This window comes from Myotis lucifugus, unplaced genomic scaffold, assembly GCF_000147115.1.
Source record: "Myotis lucifugus unplaced genomic scaffold, Myoluc2.0 scaffold_70, whole genome shotgun sequence".
NCBI classification, from domain to species: Eukaryota; Metazoa; Chordata; class Mammalia; order Chiroptera; family Vespertilionidae; genus Myotis; species Myotis lucifugus.
In genome coordinates, this window is record NW_005871118.1 from 4,185,505 (window position 1) to 4,202,972 (window position 17,468).

The window sequence follows — 17,468 nt, forward strand, 5'->3', positions numbered from 1 at the left end:
ACCACTTCAGGTTTTCTCACTGCGCAGAATACGGTCAAACACTGCTACAGTTAAATATTTTACCCTTTGTTCTCCCTGAGTGATCTACAATAATAATCTGCTTTGTGTTGATATTTACTGCTCTGTTGCTGACAATTACCTGAAAGAGAAGTTGGGGTGCCTCACTAGGCTGGAAAAAGTTTAGCTAAATCAGAAAGCAGGTCTAATCAAGTTTATCTCTATATAAAAGGCTAAGTTGACTCGCACATGCACAATACATATAAAGCTCTCACTGGCATCAATGGCACGCGTGTGTTTCGATCTGTCATTGTCAATTGTGAATTTGGTTGACGCTTCTATTATAGAGAAAGGACAAATAGTGATATTAAAATATTCTAATTAATTTCCTTTCAATGTGCACGAATCCGTGTACCGGGACACTGATATATGATAAGTAAAAGTGAAATAATAATTAGTTATGGTGTGGCTTGTAAGAAATAGGTAATTGGCTACGTTTTCTGCCTGTTCTTTTCTCTGGAGTTCTAAAATATCACTGATAAATGCTTCTTCCCTGCTTCCCCGCCCCCCCCCCCTTTTTTTTAAGAGTTCAGCCTGGTCATTGCTATCATCTGTATAATAGTCTTAGAGCAAGCCTTCTAGATGACTATCAACTGCCAGAAATCTTGAGAACTCCTTTGGAAGAACTTTGTTTACAAATAAAGGTAAATTAGGTGGGTGGTTCAAAAGCTAAAAGGGGGTGGGGTTCTAATTTTTATCACGCGTTTGTTTCCTGTGTGTGTTAGTAAACTATGCTTATAAACTTCCTTCAGATGCTTATTTAAAAGTTTTTTATCATTTACTGCTCTGGAGCCAAAGAACCTGTGTTTGAATCTCACCACCCCTCTGACAAGCCAGTTTTGTTACATTGGATAAATAACTTCAATTCTCATAACTCTTAATGGCACATAGTTAAGTGTTCAGTAAATATTAGCTACTGTTACTCCATCTTAAGATTTTTATTCCTCTTTATAAATCACTTACCCCTTTTTCCAGTATTTTACATATTTTCATAAAGTTATCCTTATTTTGAAAATAAGGTAATCAACTTGTTAATTGGTAATCAACTTGTTAGTTGAGATTTTAACCAACTACTTTTCTCATTAATAAGAGTTGGTGGATGATAGAAAGTAGCATGTTAGCCTTTAAACATGTTTTTATGGAATCACAAATGAAATTTTAACTTACTCTAGTAAAAACACTAACTTGAAAATAATGTTTAGGTTTGCTACTCTTCTTGAATGTGTGACACAGGCAGGACTAAACTGTTATGTCAATATATGATACATGTTTAATTATATTTGTCTTCCCCTAGATCTTAAGGCTAGGTGGAATTGCTCATTTTCTGAGTAGGTTAATGGACCCACCGTCAAATGAAGCAGTGTCACTCTCCATAAAACACCTGATGGAACTGGTAAACCTGATTTTTCTTTTTAATTGTAACTTAGATGTAGAATGTTAAGAGCATGTCAGCCAGCTAATTATATATTTACTCTCATTACTGCAGAGCAGACTGGTGAATGTGCAGTGCCAGTTTTATACACTAGTTGACTATTCACCTGAGTGTATGAAATAAGAGTTGGAAAGTTAAAAAATGATACCTTTATGATGTTTTCTAATACTGGGTCCTTTCCACACAATTTTTTTTCATTGTAGGCTTGATTTAAAATTCCATACAGTTTTGAAATCTTTGAATTCTTGGTCTCTGTTTGTATTCTTGAAATGAGTTTAGTTGTTTTATTTTACTTTTTCTGATTACTGTAGTATTTTTAGAGTTTTTGTCAAATCTAAGTAACTTATTGACAGTATGGACATTTTATTAAGGCAACTCTTGTATTTTTGAAGAAATACTAACAAGTGGGTTTACTCCAAAATAGCATGTTTCCCTACCTGTCATTTTATTCTTACCGTTTTTTCCCCTTAAAAATTTTTTTTTAATGAAGTCAGTATTTTGAGAAACTAAGTTTCAGTATCTTAGTCAAGTGACTGCTTACTTGGTAGCCATCTGTGCAAGATCATGTTGAGAAGCACAGAACTAGCTGTGAGGTAGTGCCTACAGCGATGAGAAAGGGACTGTGACTTAGTGCCCAGAATGGAGAGAACGAAGTTAGAGCCGTGCTGTCCATTACAGTAGCCATGAGTAGCCTCATGTATTCAATGCACAGTAATAGAACATTTCTGTTATCGCTACAAGTTCTGTTCATTGGTGCTGAGTTAGAGGATGCCCAAGTATACTTTACATACTTCAGTTTTATTTCAGCCATCCGTGCAGAATGTTTTGAGACTTTCGCCCATATTAGAACATTGCAATAGCTTTTAATGTGAGTAATAAGTTGTTTAAATGAACAAGCATTGTATATTATCTAACTGTCTTTGTTGGAAAGTAGGTTAGATTTAGTGAGGTTACTAGCATTTTAGGAAGTAGTACGGTTTTACTAGTGACCCCTCTCCCCTTCAAGCTTTTATCTAATAGAATACAGCTGGAGAGCTAGGTGGTGCTTATATCATCTTATTAGTTAGGGTAGAGATGGACGACCAAAGGACAGCAACATTTAAAGCCTGAGCAGGGTGACATCCCCTTCCCCAACTGAATTTAAGAGCCGATCTTGATGTCATCATTTGCAGACAACAAAATCTTGAAAAGGCCAGCAAATTCTTGTCAACAGTGGGGTCTGGAGCCCAGGTTTTTAAAAAACTTGACTGTGAATTACAGCATTCCCATGTAAGAGTGGCCTCTTTTTTTCTAAGCAAACTAAAATCAGGTTTGAATGTGATGCTTTAGAGTGTCTGTTTTAAACATAAACCCTTGCCTTACAGAATGCTTTGGATAAACAAGAAGAATTGACACCTCTTGGAGTCCACTTAGCACGATTACCAGTTGAGCCACACATTGGAAAAATGATTCTTTTCGGAGCTCTGTTCTGTTGCTTAGACCCAGTCCTCACCATTGCTGCTAGTCTCAGCTTCAAGGATCCCTTTGTCATTCCATTGGTAAGAAAGATACAACGGAAAGGCTCGGCATTTTTATGCAAACGTAATAGTTGTTGCTTAGGTACAATTTTTCACTCGCTTTTTATTACTGTGCCCTATTATATACTGTCAGAGCCATTTAAATTGCCTTCCTCTGTATTTTTTTAAGGGGAAAGAAAAGGTCGCAGATGCAAGAAGAAAGGAATTGGCAAAGGATTCTAAAAGTGACCACCTGACGGTTGTGAATGCATTTGAGGTAAAAAAAATAAATAACTTGTGACAGTTTATTCAAGAGAAAAGCTGATAATATTTAACTTTTTAAAACCTATATCATCATAGGTATTAGGAATAAATTGCTAAGTGAGAATGTTTAAAATTAGGTGAACATTTGAAAAAATTTAACCTCATTTTTCAGTGTATATTCCTGTTTTGATCACAATTGAACAAGTGAATAATTTATTTTAAAATTTTATTTGATATTCACTTGTATCTATCTTATTGACATTTATGACAAGTCTCTCTCTGATCATTAATAAATTAAACCTATGTTCTGATTTAACATTTTGATAGAATATCTTAATCATGTACATTATTCAGAATATAGACATTTTCTGCTTCCAGATGCCAGGCTTAGCTGAAGATAAACATTTATCACCCATCTTTTCAAAAATTTAAATGTTATATGGTATCTAGAGACAGCAACTTCTAGAGTCAGTTTTGTACTGCATAGCATGGGATTTTTTTTTTTTTTCGCCTTTGAGCTCATTCAGTATTCCCTTTTTCCCCGTCTTTCCTGCTCTAGCTAAAAAATAATTTAATGTTTGTGAAGTTGAAAAATATTTGATAGCATTGAAGTTTGTTGAATAGTGCTCATTTTGTTAACTTCATTATGTGCAGTATGATGCCAGTTTATATAAAATGCACAATATATTACTAGATAACTTATTTGTAGAAAGGTCTGGAAATTCAGTGGCAGTTATCTCTTAACAATTAGGATCATGGGGAGGTTTTAGTTTTTCTTTAGTTTATAAATTTCAAAATTCTTTGACCTTTTTACAGAGAGAACATCAATAGAAGATTATTACCCAAATAAAGACAGACAAGTAGGCAATCTTTGCTTTGGGGAATGATATAGTTTTCTTTATTTCTTTGCATCGTAGGGCTGGGAAGAAGCTAGACGACGTGGTTTCAGATATGAAAAAGATTATTGCTGGGAATATTTTCTGTCTTCAAACACGCTGCAGGTAATGGTGAATGTTTTGAAGTGATTCTCATTTATATTAGAGAGGGAATATATGAATGCATTTTGTACAGTTAGATTGGTAGCAAAAGGTTAATTGTGTGAATTTGTCTTATGAAATTGAGTCATTATAAAAATCTTTATTAAAGCAACTGCAACAAAATAATAAAAGATGTATAATACAATAAACAACTGATGGCTAAGGAAAGCTACAAGAATCTAAAGTATAGCAAGAAAACACAGTAAAGCTCGGTTACTGTTCCTGTACCCACCCTCTAGTTGACATTTTGATGGTTCCGCCTGAAAATTTTCACTAATACTCCTAAAACCTATTTTTAATATCAAACAGGGTATCTTTAACTTTTAGGTAGGTATCTTTATCTTTAACTGATTGAGTGTAGTGAGAAAACACTGGCCAGTAGGCATTTGTGAAACAGAAGAAAGTTAACAATACATAGGGCAGATGCTCTGTAAGGGAGAAGTGATCTCAAAACAGTAAGAATAGGAATGTCCTCACCTTTCCCCATCACGTATACACTTCAGCTGTGTGGCACGAACCCTGGACTGGACATTTAACAATTCTATAAGTGGGTAAAAGAATCAGGAATCTAGCATATTTAATCAAAACTGCCAAGGCATCAACAAAATAAAAAGAAGGATCATGGCTATAGCCTTACTTACAACTGTTTCCTAATGTGGGGCAGTTTAATACCCTTTGTGGTCCAATTTTATTTTTGGAATTCAAACAGCCTGGTCCAAATTAATTGACAGGAACCAAAAATTCACTTTTTAATGTTCTTACTTTAAAGTTTAAACCAAAAATTCACTGGTTAATTTATTAAGTATGTTCTCTTTTGAAACATTTCCCCACATGCAACCCAGCACCTTACACTGACAATGCATATAATCAACCCAGCACCTTACACTGACAATGCATATAATCGCAGCGGTTTGCGGTGTCGACCTCAGCTCCACGTTGTACCTGCTCCTAGCGCCTGGTCTGTCGAGTCAGCCTGGACGTTGGACCGAAAAGGGTTAAGAATGTGAATTCAATAAAGCAAAAATAAGAAAGGAAACCATAGAATGAAAAGACTGCCGGGCTAAGCAGAAAAATTAAAGACCAAAAGAATTACAATAAACAAAATATACATTCCTTTAAAGCAAAGTATTGCCATAGAAGAAAGGCTTGAGATCATCACACTTTGTAAATGCAGCTGCAAAAGGAAAACATTAAACTAATAAGTAAAAAACTTACAGGAAGACAGGACTAATCCATCCTGAAAATAATAGATGTCTATACATAGACAATTCAAGTGTGATGAAGTATGTATTTGAGAAATGTGTAAGAACGTTTTCCTGGAAAAAAATAATGAACCATAAGTATGGAAAGTTGACTAAACCCAAGTGTTATTTGAGAATATTGTATTCAGTCAAGATATTAAAATCTGAAGACAAAAGATAGACATTCAAGAAAGCACTTGAAGTACTGCACCCATGAACTTGAGCTGTCCTTGAAAAATTCATTGAAAATGAAATGCTGCCTTTTGAGGGATGAATCAAAACGAATTCAGTAATGAAGAATGCACACTAAATCAGCTGGTGATGTACACTGAAATTATGTAAATATACTAGTTCAAAATAAGAATGTAAAGATCATTATCCAGAACAATAAAAAATAATGATAATAAAACTCAGGAGGTAACCCAGTCAGTTATAAGAGAAATTCAGTTGGAAAACTAAAGTCACACAGTTCATAAAAGGAAGATACACTTAAATATGACCAAGTTTATGTTTTATAGTCTCTTATTTTAGGCTTGCAAGGATACCTTATGAAATATCTCATGATTATGAAATTGTAAAATTCATCTAGTCCAGTTTCATTTCTATTTAACTTTTAAAAAATGGAGCTAGAATTAATTTTAATACTTTTATAAAACAGCTTCTAATCTGTTATCCCATTGTTAGGATAGTTTTTTTGTCTAATTCTTCTGTCAGTGTATACATAAATGTCCTGCAATATTATTTCTTAATGAATGATCTTTCTGACAGTATTGAGTTTAGGGAATTTTCTTTATTTCTACTTTTCAATTTTACTTGAATGTTTTATAATGAGCAATGCATCATTTTTACCCAAATAATGATTTTTCTTAAAGAAAAAGACCTTAAGTTTTTGTGCCAATAAGCAACAGTAGTTAATTCTCAATGGAAATATGGATGGATGTTGGAAATATGCTTTTCTGTATTTCTTTCAAATTATGGGGTGAACAATTTTGAAGACTATATTAGTCTTTTTGCAAAATGGCGTAATCCTTAAATATCAGTATTTATATCCTACAATACGCAAATCTTTTCTGTAAAAGATCAGATTATAACTATTGTAGGCTTACAAGCCATATGGTCTCCTTTGCAACCACATACCTCTGCTATCATAGTGCAGAGCAACCATTGATAATATGTAGATGAATGGGTGTGTTCTATTGACAAAAAACAGGTTTATATAATGTAGTTTACCAATTCCTGCTCTAAAACACTACATTTTGCAGTATTTTATAGAGCAGGGAAAGCTTATAGCTAAATTTATTTATGTTTTATAACCCCCTGTTAATCTGAGAAAGGTTTTCTAGTTCTGTTTACTTGTTCTATAGATGCTGCATAACATGAAAGGGCAGTTTGCTGAACATCTTCTTGGAGCTGGATTTGTAAGCAGTAGAAGTCCTAAAGATCCAAAATCCAATATAAATTCAGGTAAAGCAGAAAACAGTGTAAATAACTTGCTGCTATTTTCCATTGTATCAGTATTTTACACTTTTTTTTCTACCTTCCCACCCCTAATAGATAATGAGAAGATAATTAAAGCGGTCATCTGTGCTGGCCTCTATCCCAAAGTTGCTAAAATCCGATTAAATTTGGGTAAAAAAAGAAAAATGTAAGCATTGAAGATTATGAATTACTTGTAATTCTGTTCTTAAACTTTTGAAATTCTGTAATACAACAGGGCTCATTATACATTTGCTCTTAGTCATATTTGGGCCAGATTCTTGTTCTTTTTACTTTTGATTATTTAGGACAGGGGTGGGGAATGTCCAGCCCTCAGGCCACATAAGGCCTGAGAAGTCATTTGGTCTGGCCCAGCAAAGGCATTAGGGGTGAGTTAATTAAATGTCTGACCAAATATAGCAGGCTAATTTTTAAGTTGATAATTGTGTGTGGCCCGTGAATGATGTCAATATCCAAATGACCTTTGGCAGTAACAATGTTCCCCACCCCTGATTTAAGAGAAGGCAAACTTTCCCTCATAGCACATCCCTCCCTGGTGTGAGCTCTCAATCACTTATTCATGATTTACAAAGAATGTTAGTGAATATAATAGCAGTGTAAATACAAGAAAAGTAAGCCAGGTATTAAAATCATCCCAGAAGCTCAGTGACATGATATGAGTGGGTTACTTGTAGCCATATTATATCAAAGTTCTCTAAGCTATCTTAAACTTTAAATGCAAAACTTTTAAATGTGAAAAAAAAACACACAGTACCAGGTGGGCATTGCTTAGAATAGATTTGCTTCAGGATGTTTTGCCTGTCTTTTAAAACATAATTTTGTAATTTGTCTCTTTGAATAAAATCGTGATTTTACTATTGTGAAAAATAAAGTATGACTTTGCACGAAATTCGTGCAAGGGTAGGCCTTCCTTCCCCCGGCTGTCAGCATCACTTCCCTTTGGCACCCAGGACCCAGACTTCCCTCTGGCCACAGGGACTGGGGCTTCCCTCACAGAGGGAGGCATCACACACCCACCGCAGCCCGCTGGCTGGTGGCCTGGGCCTCCTTCTTTGGGGCGATCGTGGAGCCCCCCAATTGATCACCCCACCAGCCAGTAACCTGGGCCTCCCTCTGCGGGGTGGTCATGGGGCAATGGCCGGGCTCCCGAGCAATCATATTGCTCCCGCCGTGGCTGGCCTGGTGCCAGTGGGTGTCACAGCATGGTCCCGGATGGTCATCCCGCTGTTCGGCCGTTTGGTCGATTTGCATATTACACTTTTATTATATAAGACATGTACAAGTAGAATTAGCCTCAGTTGTAGTTGGACAGAATGAGAGAACTTGGCATATTTTTGCCTAAGAAATGAGCTAGTGAGGAAAAAGAGAGACTGAAAGTCAAATGGCTAGTGGTATGTGAATTGCCACCCTTTTTTTTTTAAGGGTGCTCTAAATTAGAATTATATATCAACAGTCATTAAAATACACCCTGGCACAGTGAATTCATAAGTGAATATTTTAATTTGAGGCATATGTCCTAAGGAAGTAATTGCAGATTTTTTTTAAAGCTATATTTTAAACAACATAGAAGTCTAGTAACAAATGAGAAAGTTATTCTATATAATAAAAGGCTAATATGCAAATTGACCAAACAGCAGAACGACTGGTAACTATGATGTGCACTGACCACCAGGGGGCAGATGCTCAACTCAGGAGCTGCTCCCTGGTGGTCAGTGGGCTCCCTCAGCCAAAAGCCGGGCTCACTGACTGCGAGAGGGACCTCCCCCCCATTTCTCCCACCGAGTGCACAAATCTTGTGCCCCAGGCCTCTAGTGATTTTATAATACCATATTATATAACTTTTCTGATAGGTGGGCATGTAAAATAGACATTGTATTGTAACATATACAATATTGGAACTGATATTAACACGTTAAGTGCCATGTCAGTCACTGATGCTGCCAGCATATCGGTGAAATCAGGTATCGCGGGCTAAACGGAAAGGAAGACAAAACAGGCTTGGCCCTTAACATGTTAAATGAAAAAGCTGTGTAACTCTATGATTATAAACATAAAAAATATAGACCTTAAAAATAAAGCATAGTCAATGTTCTAGGTTGTTGGTTCTCAACTGAGTTTGATTTTTGCCTCTTGGGTCATTTGAGAGTGTCTGGAGACATTTGTGATGGTTACAACTGCTGTGATACTATTGGCAGCTAATAGATAGAGGCCAGGGGTGCTCTGTGAGGACAGCCCTCCACTGCAGAGAACTCAGTATGTCAAAAATGCTGATTCTCAGAAACCCTATTCTCAGGTGTAAGATTATGCATAACATGAATTTTAATCGTGGCTGGATTATTCACATTTTAAGTGACCCAAGTACTTTTTGACATTAGTACTTTGTCAAGTTTTTCTTAAAAGGTAGTTTAACAGATTATTTTAAATACAAACATTTTATATATCCCTCTGCCATCCGGGGAAGGTGCTATTGGGGGAGGGGTAGGTCTCTTTGGACTGGTACTTCGTTTTGGTCTAGACCAGGAGTCAGCAATTTTGGGCACACTGGCAAAAAGCTTGTTTGTGTACATTTTTATTGGAAAACAGCCACACCGGGTTGTTTACCTGTTGTCCGTGTCTGCTCTGCTGCTACACTAGCAGAGCTGAGTAGTTGTGGCCAAGATCATAGGGCCCACAAAGCCTGAACTGAAATATTTTCTCTCTGGTTCCATATGGAAAAAGTGCCAGACTCTGCTGCTGCAGCAATGTAGGGTTTCAGGATGGCACTGGTTAAATGGACTGTGCAGTGAGGAAAATAATTTCTGAATCTATTCTGAATGATGCCTCATCACCATGATTTTGACAGAAGTATATGAATTCCTAGAAACACAGAAAAGATACTCATTTCACTTATATGTGAAATGTAAAGAACAAAATAAATGAACAAACACAATTGAAATAGACCCATAGACATAGAGCAGACTGGACTGGTGGATGCCAGAGGAGAGGAATTTGGGGGGACTGGGAGAAAGAGGTGAAGAGATTAAGAAGTACAAATTCGTTAGCTATAGACCAGCCACAGGGATGTAAAGGAAAGCATAGGAAATATAGTCAATAATGTGATAACTGTATGGTGCCAGGTGGTTACTGGAAACACTATATAAAGTATATGATTGTCTAACCACTGAGTTGTACACATCTAATATAGGTAATTACCATTGACTATAAATAAGTCACCAAACAGCTCCTTGTTGAATAATATTAATTAAAAACTCACACAAATTGAGGTAAAATTTTTATGACTATCAAAGAAAAGACCCCTAGGAATGAAGAGACTGAACTAGAGTTGTGTCAGAGTACATTTATTCCAAGTATTCCTGTTTTGAAAATGGGAGTTTAGAATAGGTTTTTAAAAGACAGTTGTAGCTAAAACTCCTTCTAACCATTCTTAATTTTTTATTTTATATTCACCTGGGTGTATAACCTGTGAAATTCTTAAATTATCATTTCACAAAGTTATTCTGTAGATTAAAGGCTTTAGTATCATAATTGACAGTATTATGTATAGACCATTCCCTTGTGTGAATCACTTTGAAGTATTTCAGCTGTTTATTTCATTCTTTGTTCTTCAGTGGAATAGTAGAAACATAATTAAGGAATATTTTGACACCTTTTTAATGTGTTGAGTAATTATACCTTGAAGAGGATTTGATGTGTGGTTTATAGAGTTTTCACATTTAGCTGATATTTTTCCATGTTTTATTAAAAAATATATTTCCTCCAATATAAATTTGTAAACTTACATCGCAAAAATAAATTGAACTTACCTGTGGCGCTTTTTTAGATTCTGGAATTGGTTTGGAATCTCTAGGATTTTTTTTTTTTAACAAACTCCATTTTAACTTTCTTAAAGGGTGAAAGTTTACACAAAAACTGATGGACTAGTTTCTATTCATCCTAAATCCGTTAATGTGGAGCAAACAGAGTTTCATTACAATTGGCTTATCTATCACCTGAAGATGAGAACCAGTAGTGTAAGTAAATAAAAATAATCATGGATCTTAATGTCAGTGTTGTTGTTTTCTTGTCATTGTATGATTTTTCATAAGTATAAACAAAATTTGTTCTTTTTTTTTTTTTAAATATATTTTATTGATTTTTTACAGAGAGGAAGGGAGTGAGATAGAGAGTTAGAAACATCGATGAGAGAGAAACATCGATCAGCTGCCTCCTGCACATCTCCTACTGGGATGTGCCCGCAACCCAGGTACATGCCCTTGACCGGAATGGAACCTGGGACCTTTCAGTCCGCAGGCCGACGCTCTATCCACTGAGCCAAACCGGTTTTGGCAAATTTGTTCTTTAAAAATTTTTTTATGACATGGATTATAACTTAAGCAAATAAACTATACTTTTAATGTGAATGTATGTCATGATCCATTTTTGTATTTTAATTAATTGGGACTGGGACGAGTGTCCGACTAACTACAACTCTAGAGGAGAGTTTCATTGAGAGGGCGGCGGATTCCTTCTAATTCGGCGTCTACTTTGGCCAAACATATTTTGTTCTTCTTTCGGGTATCCCTCCTAGAATATTTTCATCATGTAGGGGGGGGGGGGGGGGCGGAGGGAGGGGCTCCCTCAGCCAAGCCTGTGCCCTCTCGCAGTCTGGGACCCCTCAGGGGATGTCCATCTGCTGGCTTAGGGGATCAGGCCTAAGCTGGCAGTCAGACATCCCTCTGACAGTCCGGGAGCCCTCGGGGGATGTCCACTTGCCAGTGGGGAGCAGGCCTAAGCTGCAGTCGGACATCCTTAGCGCTGCTGAGGAGGTGGGAGAGGCTCCCGCCATCACCACTGTGCTGGCAGCCATCAGCCTGGCTTGTGGCTGAGCAGAGCTCCCCCTGTGGGAGCGCACTGACCACCACGGAGCAGCTCCTGCATTGAGTGTCTGCCCCCTGGTGGTCAGTGTGTGTCATAGTGACCAGTCATTCCCAGTCGTTCTGCTGTTAGGGTCAATTTGCATATTACCCTTTTATTATATAGGGTAAGTATTGGTCAGAATGTTAAGTGGGATTCTGTTTATAAAGTTTTAAAAATAGTTTCAACTGTTTTAGTGTTTTGGTTTTGTCCCTCAGAAAATATTTTAAGAATAATGATATTCTTTGAATTGAAATAAAAATATAAAACTATGTTTTCTGAGTTAAGAATGGCTTGTTTAAAATTATTTCTTCATAACTAGTCTCTAATTACACGAATAGGATAATACCTATTTTAAAAGGATCAATACTAATAGCAAATTGATACTATTTATAATTGGATTACTGTGGCAGTAATTCAGACTCTTTAATGTTCTAATTTGCTTTAATTTCCTTATAGATATACTTGTATGACTGCACAGAAGTTTCCCCATACTGTCTCCTGTTCTTTGGAGGTGATATTTCCATCCAGAAAGATAATGATCAGGAAACTATTGCTGTAGATGAATGGATTGTCTTTCAGTCTCCAGCAAGGATTGCCCATTTGGTTAAGGTGACTGGCTTTATGTGATTGTCTTTGAATATACTTGCCAGTTAAGATGTTGTCTTGTGGTTTTGTTCAGGGTGTTATATGTTTTGTGAGCATTTCTTGATATATTTCAGCAAAACAAATAGTGTTGAGAAATTGATTCATTGTTTTTTGAGGTAGTTTACTGACCAACCATTGTAAATGTCTAAGTGAGATGGAAGCTTAAATTTTTAAATTTTACTGAACTTCAGTTGCTTACTAAATATTTCAGTCTTTTGTATAACAACTTATGAAGTTCCTGTCTCAGCTAGTCACTTTTATTTATTACATTGTTTTATTGTACATCTGCCTTTGTTGAACTTGTGTAATTTTTCCAACCTTAGGAATTAAGAAAGGAACTAGATACCCTTCTGCAAGAGAAGATCGAAAGCCCCCATCCTGTCGATTGGAAGGACACTAAATCTAGAGACTGTGCAGTGCTCTCAGCCATTACAGACTTGATCAAAACACAGGAAAAAGCAATTCCCAGGAACTTGCCACCACGACTCCAGGATGGAGGTTGCAGCTGACACCTTTTCTGTGTGGTCGGAAAAGCCAATTTGATAGCCATCTTCCATCATAGTTTAATGTTTGGCTAAATGCCAAACCCTGGGACATGGATAATTTTCATGTGTCAGGTAGAACCTTCAGTAGATAGTAAAGACTTACTGTGCATGAGTTCGCAATGTTGTCTGTAGATATTATAAATATACCATAAAAACAATGTGTTCTCTGATCATATACTCTGTGTGGTCATACACTTTGGGATTATTCCTCTTATAAATAGTGTTGTACCACTTGAGAAAGTCCTTTGTTCTGTTATGAAAAAAATAATTTTTCTGCCCATAATGACTGAGTATAGAACTGGTAAAAATAGAATGCTTACCCAAAAGGCAGTGTCAAGTAGGAATTTGAACACAGCCACATTTTTTAAATGAAACTTCTATCAGAAGTTCATTTGTTCTAATAAAACCCAGTATTTAATAAAATGTACAATGTGTAAATGTCTGCTACCCTTTTGGCTTGGTTTCTACCTCTCCACCTCTCCCTTGGTTAATTTGATTTTTTAAAAATGGTTTTAGAATATATTCATTCCTCTTTTACATTACCTTGTGCAGCATAAGGTAGCAATTGAGAGCATGGGTCTGGAGTCTAACTCCTAAGTTAAAATTTCAGCTGTCACTTCACTTCTGTTTCCTTGTCTGTAAAATACAGGTAGCGGTGTGAGGTTTGAATATGTTAATGCACATAAAGTACATAGACTAGTGTCTGGCATGTAGAGTATGCTCACTAAATCTTAGGTATTATTTGTCCCTGAAATATATTTTTATCATAGTCCATTATATTATACTTTTTTTCATACTCTGAGTACTAGTTTACCCTCTCAGCCAGTGGACGTTAGTGTGCCATGTACTGTGTGTTTTTAGCCCTATCCAGTTGTGAGAAATACTGGTTATTACCCAACAGCCATCCTGTCCCTCCCTCTTACTTGCTTGTTCAAGCATTCCCCCTCTGTGCAGCCTTGTGCCCGAGGATGTTGGACCCTTCATGGTCTTATTTCCCTTTTAAGTAACTGATAAGGCATGACTACGTGAACCTGCCCTGGGGCGTGGGAGAAAGATTTCCCCCACTAACAGACTTGGCACAGGAAGTTCTGCTCTCCTCCTCGTCTGGATGAGAACGGCTACAGTCATTTTATGGTCACAAGGTTGTTTCCCTGGGACAGTAGTGAAAATCATCAGTCCTTGATAACGCTAGGGAGCCGCTGAATTATCCAAACCCCTACTCACAGATGCAAAAAATCTGTCATTGAAACACAAACTATTCATCACCAAGCATTGTTAGCTGAGCGTTGTTTTTACCATTTATTTTGTGATCTAATAGTTTGACGCATATGTCTGATAAAAGGGTATGTAAGTGGTGGTACTGGACATACTGCAGAAGAAACATCAAGAACCTCCTGCTGTACTCTAAAAGCCACAAATCTTACTGTGCCTTCCAGTAAATACAAAGAACACAAAGGAAGAGTATCCTACAATGCCTGGGATTTCCTGATAATGCCATGATGATCTGTAAACAGCATTGGTTCAGGTACTGCTCCATTTCTGGGAATGGGTATCCACCTACCATTGCCTTCTAAGGTGTGGAATGTCCTGTGTGTCCTAAGTCCATTCCCTTGGCTAGTCTCCCAAAAGTGACCTGTCTCTCACTGTTCTTGTATTGAGTCATGTCACAATATTGTAGCACCTTAGTTTTGCCCCTAAACTCAAGTTGACCATTAGGTTCTGTTCTAAAGAATGACTTTTTGCTCTTACTATACACAGTTGGCCACAATGGTCTTGACAGAAAGCATTTTTTTAAATCTGTAAAACAAGATTACTAGTTAGTTGGTTTCCATGTTTGCGAACCAATATTTGGTCTCCATATAAATTGAAAAAAATGTTCCTGAAGAATTGTTTTAATAGATGAGCTACTCGAAGAAATTAAGCAGTTACCACCCCCAATTTATGTCTTCTCTACAGCTGGTCAGGATGGAAATTTTAATTGAAGGTGCTATTTTTGCTCTCTTTCTTTTGTTTACAAAGTAGTGTGTTACTGAATTGAAAATGTATTCCAGGTCTGGGAACTATTTACTTGGTAGTTTTAAAGAATAAGACATTAAATTAAGACGAAAATGTATTTGCCTCACTGTTCTGAGTGATACTGAGGATAACTCTTGAACAAATAACCCGGAAACAGAAACTTACAAAAAATCAAAGTGTAAACGAATCACTGAATAATCATTAAAAATGTCTTTTAAAAGTTGGGTCCATGTGACACCTTCCTAATTCATTAACTAGAACAAAAGCTCTAGATACCAGCGGTTTTCAACCATCTCATGGCACACATAAACTAATTATTAAAATTATGCGGCACACCGGAAAGTATATTTTTTTGCCGATCCGACAAAAAAAAGGGCATGATTTTGATTTTTTCACACCAGACAGCTATTGTTGTGTTGGCTGTTGTCATTTTGACAGTCTTAAGGGAAAAGAAGTCAGTGCCCCTAACTAAATCATCAGGTAATGCATGCTTTTAAAATTCTTGCTGCATACTGGTTGATAATTGCTGATTTATACCGATAATTACAAATAATTTTAACTGCATTTTTAAAACAAAGTCCACCCTAATTTACAAATGCCTTTAGAAGGAATTTAATACCCTCTCACCCAAAGTAAATGGCAATTTTCCTTCCACTTTTTAGCTCTGAGTTTGTGTATATTTATTTTTAAGTAATTGTGATTATGTAGTAGAATCATATTTTATAATTGTTTTTAAATGGCATTTTTATTCTGATTTTAAAACAATATATATCATTGTAGACTTTAGAAATTTAACAAGGATTTTACCCATTTTGATATATTTACATCTTTTTTAAGCTTTAAGGTATTATTTTATATATAATAAAATTAGCCAATTTAAGTGTATAAATCTGTGGATTTTGTCAAATGTATGAAGTCATGTATTTGCTACCACCAGAAGCTTGATATAAAACATTCCCATCACCTAAAAATTTCCTTTGTTGCCCTGTCTGGGTGGCTCAGCTGGTAGCATCATCCCATACACCGAAGATGGCAGGTTCCATTCCCGGTAAGGGTGCATGCAGGAGACAGCAGATTGATGTTTCTCTCTTACATTGATGTTTCTCTCTTCCTCCCTCTCTCTATCCAAGATCAATTTTAAAAAACATATCCTTGGGTGAGGATTTTTTTAAAAATATTTCCCTTATTTTCCTTTATCAATCTCCTGACCCCCACTTTCCATAGGCAACCATTGATCTGCTTTGGTCACTAATGTTTTACCTTTTCTAGAATTTCAAATGGAATTATATGTAGTCTTTTGTGTCTGGCTTCTTTCCCTAAACAATGGTTTAGAGATATTTATGTTGCATGTATCAGTAGTTAGCTTATTTTTTTATTGTTTAATAGTTTGCATTGTATGGTTATACCAGTTTGTTTATAAACTCACTTGTTGATGGACCTTTGAGTTTTTTGTTTTTTGCTGTTATAAATAAAGCTGCTATGAATATGTGTATGCAAGTCTGTGTATGGGTATGTTTTTATTTTTCTTCAGTAAATGCCTGATTAAGATTACTGTGTCATATGGTGTGTTTAAAGGAAACTGCAAACCGATTTCCAAAGTAGGTGTACCATTTTACACACCCACCAGCAACGTGTGATGGTCCCAGTGTCTCAAATCCTTGCCAGGTACTGGTATTTTTAGTTGCAATTCGTTATTGCTTTGGTTATCTTAGCATTTAGTGGATGTGGAACCATAGCTCATTGTGGTTTATTTTGTATTTCTTAACAATGATCAGTGATGAGCATATTTCACGTGCTTATTTGCTCTCTTCCTTTGTGTTTTGATTTTCCCCTCATGTTAAGTAATTAGGGCTTTAGGGATATGTCTGACTAGGGAGGAGGATTGTTGATGAATTTGAGAGATGCAGAAAATTATTAAAATTCATTGACACTGAAAACGGCAAAATGTGCCACTCTTCGTTTGGTTGGTATGATGCAAAGAGGTCAGCCAGTGTTAGGTGCCAGAAGAGAATAGCATGAGTGTCAGGTAACGGATGTCAAGTGGTTGCATAGCAACTGGGAGGTAAAGAATAGGGCCTGAGACAAAGCATTTCTTGATGTGGGTTAAGAAAGCCTGGGAGCTAAGGAAGATGGCTGAGGTGGAACTTTGCAGAGTCCCATCAGTCCTGCTGAGTGAGCTAGGGGAGCTGTTTTAAATTGTAATTACCTTTTTCCTAGTTCTTAATTTTGATTTCTGTCTTCATGGCCCACTGTGAATGTTCAAGTAATTTTTTTTTCCCAGAAGACAATGACATATTTCTGAGTCCTTGCAGAATATATGATGTTACCTTCATACAATGAAG

The 17,468-nt window shown here is 36.5% G+C and overlaps 1 protein-coding gene across 6 annotated transcripts in view; it reads left to right on the plus strand.

Moving 5' to 3' along the window:
- Window positions 1-16,618, plus strand: part of DHX36 (DEAH-box helicase 36) — a 45,475-nt gene extending 28,857 nt beyond the window's left edge. For 2 of the 6 annotated variants that reach the window (XM_023755169.1, XM_023755172.1), the window contains 9 exons: window positions 584-701; window positions 1,352-1,450; window positions 2,854-3,027; window positions 3,176-3,262; window positions 4,167-4,250; window positions 6,892-7,172; window positions 10,914-11,034; window positions 12,377-12,529; window positions 12,889-16,618. In XM_023755169.1, the coding sequence (XP_023610937.1) occupies window positions 584-701; window positions 1,352-1,450; window positions 2,854-3,027; window positions 3,176-3,262; window positions 4,167-4,250; window positions 6,892-7,172; window positions 10,914-11,034; window positions 12,377-12,529; window positions 12,889-13,074 (1,303 nt within the window). In that variant the 3' untranslated portion in view covers window positions 13,075-16,618. Of the gene's footprint in view, window positions 1-583; window positions 702-1,351; window positions 1,451-2,853; window positions 3,028-3,175; window positions 3,263-4,166; window positions 4,251-6,891; window positions 7,173-10,913; window positions 11,035-12,376; window positions 12,530-12,888 lie in introns of those variants that run through there. The other 4 variants (XM_023755171.1, XR_002829689.1, XR_002829688.1 and 1 more) reach the window with 4 other exon arrangements.
- The last annotated feature ends 850 nt before the right edge of the window (window positions 16,619-17,468 follow it).